The sequence below is a fragment of the Dendrobium catenatum genome, unplaced genomic scaffold (assembly GCF_001605985.2).
Source record: "Dendrobium catenatum unplaced genomic scaffold, ASM160598v2 fragScaff_scaffold_1608, whole genome shotgun sequence".
In the NCBI taxonomy this organism is placed as follows: Eukaryota; Viridiplantae; Streptophyta; class Magnoliopsida; order Asparagales; family Orchidaceae; genus Dendrobium; species Dendrobium catenatum.
Genome location: NW_021320070.1, coordinates 4,660,200 through 4,666,874, shown reverse-complemented (window position 1 = coordinate 4,666,874; position 6,675 = coordinate 4,660,200). Strand labels below are relative to the sequence as shown.

The 6,675-nt window shown below is 34.1% G+C and overlaps 1 protein-coding gene across 1 annotated transcript; it reads right to left on the bottom strand.

Moving 5' to 3' along the window:
* Positions 1-476: 476 nt before the first annotated feature.
* On the bottom strand, positions 477-2,714 carry LOC110105552 (probable serine/threonine-protein kinase PBL26). Its single transcript, XM_028700968.1, has 4 exons — positions 2,535-2,714; positions 2,244-2,433; positions 1,710-2,101; positions 477-1,453 (listed from the first exon to the last, which is right to left on the bottom strand). Exons 2-4 carry the CDS (start codon positions 2,362-2,364, stop codon positions 914-916), a joined length of 1,053 nt encoding a protein of 350 aa, XP_028556801.1. The 5' UTR covers positions 2,365-2,433; positions 2,535-2,714; the 3' UTR covers positions 477-913.
* Positions 2,715-6,675: the final 3,961 nt, after the last annotated feature.

Below are 6,675 nucleotides of genomic sequence, written 5' to 3'. Positions count from 1 at the left end.
AGTCATGCTGCTGCTATATGCCGAATATCACATATCTTTGGATACAATGTATTCATTTGACGACTAGCCTTAATCGAAAGCTCAAATTTTCAAATACCAAGTCATGCTGCTGCTATATGTCGAATATCACATATCTTCGGATACAATGTATTCATTTGACGACTAGCCTTAATCGAAAGCTCTCTCTCATTATCGAGAGGGGAAATTAACTTTAGGGGCTTGCGGCAAAAGGAAACAAGAACTCAGATGAAAAAAGTCATCACAAAATGAGGGTGAAATCTCTGGGTAGTGTCTTATTTCAAACCCCATCAGCCTTCTGAATATTTACCCCATAACTTAATTCGTTAAAACTCCTCCCAAAAGTCAAGAAGGGAGGCCGTGGCACAAATTTTCCGAGCCCACATGATCAAACATTGAAAAATCCTGTTGTTTAACAATAAACAGTAAATTGAGGCAAATAAAAATTGCACAAACCATCAATATAAGCAAAAATGTATAATGTAGTGGTTTTGTGTCTGTCTACAATACTAAAAGTATAAAAAATGAATTCCTTATTGATAGGCTCCAAGCATATAGGAGTTCTGAACGTATATGTTGTTAGCATAGCATTCGAATGTATAAATGGTGCACAATGATCTGATGATATTGATACAATTGAATAGATACTTCACTACTCACAGACCAATAATGCACAATAAGCACCATTCCTAGGAAGCAGCAAGCTATATTAGCATAATCATGAAAGTATAAACTCTTTGACCTCAGATGACAGAAAATCAATCACTAGTTCAGATTCCGGCTGTGACTTGAACTCGAGCTCGAAGTCAAAGATCTATGGCTTTTATTATGCTGCAACTTCTCTCTTGTGCACTCCAAGAATGTTGGAAATAATGCTCTTTGATGCTTGGCAATATTAACTTCTTGCCTGTTGCACATTCGAATTTGGATTACAAGATGGTTGGTGAGAAGAGTCCTCACTGTTCACTGAATCCATTGAGGAAGAACGGCTAATTTCATTTCCAAAAGAAGACAACTTGCTATACATTGAGCTAGAGCTTTGATTGAATTCTAGCAATCTTTGTAACTGCATTGGGCCGCTTGATCTGCTGCTTCCATGGCGGGAATTTTCGCTGTGACTTGAATTTGAATGGCTTCTTTCGACACCGTCTATTATTATTGGTTCAGGGGGATGGTATTGAGTTTTTTCTTCAGGGACTGGTGGTTTGACTATGTGGGAAGGAATGGAGGAGGCTTCGGAAAGAGGCGGCCCCTCAGCGAGGAAGCTGAGGGCTACTACAACATCGGCCATGAAAGGGCGAACAGAAGCTTCTTCTTGTAGGCACATGGCGGCAACACCAACAGCTTGGTTAAGGCCAATTACTGGATATGCACGTTTGAGAAGGGGGTCAACTAGTTCTGGGAATCTCTTCTGATCTTTGAACATTGGTTGTGCCTGTCTTGGAATCATAAGCCACAATTCCTCGGTAAAGTATCAGTAAATAACTTATCAATTGCAATAAACAAAGTGAGTAGAAAAAAGATTGAAGTTTTAAACAAATCATGAAGAAATAAATTGGAGAATTGTAGCATATACATTGCATCAACTTTAGAATGAGCTTTATTAGAATAAAAAACAAAAAAAAAAGTTTATGATCAGCGAAGTTATTGAATGCAATATTTTAAATTTATATCATGTTGACAGAACTTACCCAAGCAACCAAATTCTGCTCGTTTGTGGATCGCCTTGTGTCGATGACTCTTCTTCCAGTGATCAGCTCAAGAAGAACTACTCCAAAACTGTAAACATCTGATCTGAGGGTGAGCTCACCAATTCTGGCATATTCAGGTGCACAGTAGCCATAAGTGCCCATTACACAAGAAGCAACATTGAACTTATCACCTCCAGGGCCAAGTTTTGCAAGGCCAAAGTCTGAAAGCTTTGGATTATAATCTTCATCCAGTAAAATGTTTGATGATTTCAGGTCTCGGTAGATCACCGGCGGGTTAGCCTTCTCATGAAGATATTCTAGTCCCTGAGCAGCACCATAAGCTATCTTCATTCGAGTGTACCATTTTAATGGTTTCTTATCAGGCTTCAGATCTGTTAATCATCATCTTTTGTTCAGGTCGGTCACTAAGATATAAGAAAAGCATTTTTCTTATGGAAGATGATCATCATGAAAAACAAAAAAATAATAATAATAAATAGAATATGAAATGAATGATTTGTGTTTTCAACATACCAAGCAGATGATCTTCCAGAGAGCCCAAAGGCATGAACTCATATACAAGCAATCTCTGTTCACCATCTGCACAGTATCCGATAAGATTGACTAGATTTGGATGGTGAAGAAGACTGAGCATTAGAACTTCGACAGTAAATTCTTTGTTTCCTTGGAGGCCATTTCTGTCAAGTTGTTTAACAGCTACAACCTGACAAGAAGAAAATATACTATCAGGACATTCAAATTGAGATGAATTCTGATGACTAGAAAGAAAACATGAAAAAAAAAGTTTATAATGTTATGCAATACCTGTCCAGTACTCTCCAGGTATCCTTTATAAACTCTTCCAAAGCCTCCTTCACCTATAAGACAATCAGGTCTGAAATTTTTTGTAGCTGTAGCTAGTTCACGGAACGTGAATGTTTGCGTTTGAATGTTGCCATTGATTCCATCTTTATTTAATGAACCAGAGTTGATTGTTTTTGCTTTGTCTGCACAGGATGGTTGAAGCAAAGAACTGAACTTAGTAGGGGAGAAAGGCTACTTAACTTTCTTTGTTCTCTTATAGTTTTTCATTCTTTTTTTTATTTCAAAAGGAGAGCAATGCTCCAATTGAAACTATTGAAAGAGACACCAATTATTATGTTCAAAACGAGTCTGGCTGTTCACTGAAATTTACAGAACATTGTCATTGCCATCAACTTCATCCAAATATTGAGGATCAACTTTATGAATACTCATTTTTCATTCATTGATTTACCATATTGCATAAGGAGTTAAAAGCAAATTAATCAATGACAACATTTATCGATATTAATTACCAATACACATAAACAGGGTTGGGCCTGTGCTTACCCTCAAAATTTTAATTAAATAGTTTAAGTAAGAGTATTTTAGTTATTTCTCCACCCATAACCCTAGTTTGCCCAACAAAGGGAAAAAAAGACAGCATAACGATAGAAATTTTTCGGCCCGCTGACGCAAACGTTTACCAACGCCTGCCAGCCATGTCCATCTCCAACGCAAGAAATATTTTTGAGTTCCAACGATTAGATCCGTAGCCGCAAACCTTGTTCGGTCGTTCCCCAACACCTGCAATCGCCTGCAATCCGTGCCCAGCTCCAAGCCTCCAATCGCTTGCAATCTGAGTTGTGATCTTGAGAAAGCCAATAAAATTGAGGTTTGACATTTGACAATCCTATATTCCTGTTTAGTATACTATTTTAGCTCGTAATAATTTTCAATTTATCTATCATAATAAAATACAAAATTTTGCTTTAAATTATGTCCTCATTTTATTTTTTTTTAAATATTATTCCATTTAAATGAAAATTTTGCCCACCCTAAAATGAAAAGCTGCCCCTGCACATACAAGCCCAATCAACCCCAACAAATTCTCTTATCAGTCCTAACTTACAATTGCTTACTTCTCTACCTTACTCATAAACGCTAATGGCAGTCTAACTTCTAAAATAATTAAACTAAATATTTGTTAACACCCAAAGACCTCTATTATCTGTGTTCTAAAGGATAAAATACCACATGAAAATCTCAAAAAAAAGTATTTGCCGTGTCGATAAAGATTAAAGTTGTGCCTGAAAAAAAAAGACCTAATTTTACATTCTTAATGACAAAGAACGAGTTAAGAAGCGCAGAAAGAATAAAATCATGCTCAAGTTAAGAGCACGGATTAAATAGAAATATATTGATATACAAACCCTAGAACAAGAACACCTGCTTCCTCTTACCATTTTTGTTCACCAAAGCATTAAATCCTCTGGGAAACTCTGAACCGGACTTCGCATTTTCTTCATCCTTCCTTGGCAAACAAGGGAAGCAGCTCATCTTAATCTTTCTGCCACAATCAAAACAAAAAATCATGAACACCAAAAAAAAATCTAAATTAAAACATTTCAATCCAAGACGTACATGTCTATAAGAACGGTTCAGATTTACATCGAACATGCAAAAGAGGTGCCCCTCCAGCTGAAAGGCAGACCCCAAAACAGGTACAGAGGGCTCCTCTCGAGGTCCCAGAAATGGATAAAGGAATAGAACCAGAGGGACGAAGAGGAGAGGCCGGAAGAGGATGGAAAACGGGAAAAAAAGTTTTTTTTTTCTTATTTGTGAGGCCGCAAATGAAGGAAGCAACAAAAATTGTTGCAGCTGAGATCCGATGGAGGTTGATTCGATAAGCGGACATATTTAAAGGCGTACATTTAGGAGAAGAACGTGGATGCAAATCTGTTAGAAGGGGAAGAGAGAGAAGAGATGGGAGAGAGGGAGCAAGGCGGAATTGGGTTACTAGCCGTTGGAGATCCCGGCTTAAAAAAGGGGAAGGACAGAAAACAAACCACGGGATCTAAGCTCGGCTGAGCATTTGGAAAAAGTTGGCTCAATATAGTTTTTATCCTTACTAAGGTTTGCCTTTGAAGGCATTTGATCTATATTACATAAGTGAAAATTATATTTATATAAAAAAATTAAATTGTTAACTTTCATTAATTTTCTAATTTATAGATTAAAAATAAATTTGATTATTTGTGCATCTCTGATAATAATGGTATATGAAAAAAAAATTCATTTATGATAGGAGGAGAACCAACCTCTTTTTTTAGAGTTGGCAAAATATGATAGTGATTGTGAAATACAAAATTTTATGTATGAAATAAAAAATAAATTATTTTTCTTAGAATTTGAACAACTGCATTTATTAAAATTAAGCAAAATAACTAAAATATTTATTTTTCTAAGAAAAAATAAAAAAATTTCTTTTGTTATATTATTATTTAGGTATCCTAATTTGTCTCTCCTCATCTATTTTTTAGTCTTCATTACAAGGGTTTTTTAAAATACTATGATCTTTGGGTAGAACCCCGCCAGGGGCGCAGCCTCGTTGGACTTTCGATATATTTGTGAATCATATGACAATCAATGATATGAATAAATACGAGTCATTATTGAACCATTTTCTTGTTGTGAAGGGTCTAGTCAAATTTGAGGCAACATCAATATTTACTTATAAGATCCCCCACCGCAACACTCCAATATCTACTTATAAGATCCCCCCCCACAACTATCGCTATCATTTGACTTCAAATTTGAGGCAACTTCAATATCTACTTATAAGATCCCCCATCGCAACTATCACTATCATTTGACTTCAAATTTGAGGCAACATCAATTTTTTTTTTTTGGATTGAAGTAAAGGAATGCAATGTAAAGTCAAATGATAGTGATAGTTAGCAGAGACGATCAGTAGCAATGATAACGGGCATCAATGGCTTACGACAGTGGATGGCAACAACAAGTTAGGTCACGATGAAAAAGAAATTTGATTAAAATTGGGCGAATTACGGTGCATAAAAAAGAACTAAAGCAGTGAATAGTAAATTCACTTAAATATTACATTATTTTTTTCATCAAATCAAAAAAACCAAAATTTAGAATCCCCCACATTTAATCAAACAGCTTCTAATTAAAATCCTAACAAAATACATATACATGCACATAATACTGTTAATGTTATAGAAATAACAATGCCTAAGGTCAAATTCACATATGATGATCTCATTTTAATGAGTGAAATAAGTATATAAAAGGTGAACAAAGTTTATTAATGAATTTGCTTTCATGCATAGCTGATCTGAAAGAAGTTGGATGAGATTGAGGTTTTGTTTGAGATAGCTTTCTCATTGCTTTCTAAAACAACTATTTAGAAATTTTTTTTAACTAAAATAATGTTTTAGAAAATATTAAAAAAGCTGTCCCAAAAAAACCTTGATACTCATGAGATGATGGCTAGCAGCACTTTCTGCATCATTAACTCGAACGTGATCGATCGGTATTATAGAATTTATGCATAGTTTTATTTTTATGAACTTCTATATATTGAAATATAGAAAAATGATTATAACCATTTAATAATTTTTAATACAAAAAAAAATTTAAAAAAAAAAATTCTGTACGAAAAAATTGCTTTAAAAAGTTATAAAAAAAAAAAACATCCAAAATGAAGTCTACTATTTAACTTTTGTCAATAAGTACATCTAAGGAACATAGAGAAAATGATAGTAAAGATGATTTAAAAAATTAAAAAAAAAAAAAACATTAAAAGGTTTTGGAGTAAAGCCTGAGAACATTGCATCCTTGACGATTCCTTATTGGTTTGGGATTTATTTATCTTCTCAGAATGATAGATTAAGAGGAAGTTGAGGTTCTATTTAGATTTTGTTTGTGGCATTTTTGTTATTGTTTTTTAAGATAATTTTTTTAAAAAGAATTTTATTAATTAGAATTTTTTAGATTAAAAAGTTATTTTATAAAGTTGTTAGAAAGTTATCTGTGATGAAACGGTGGGCTTAAATTGGGATAACTTTTAGTCACTATTTTTTAATTAATTTTTGATTATTAAAAAATTTAAAAACAAAAAATAATAATTTCTATAATT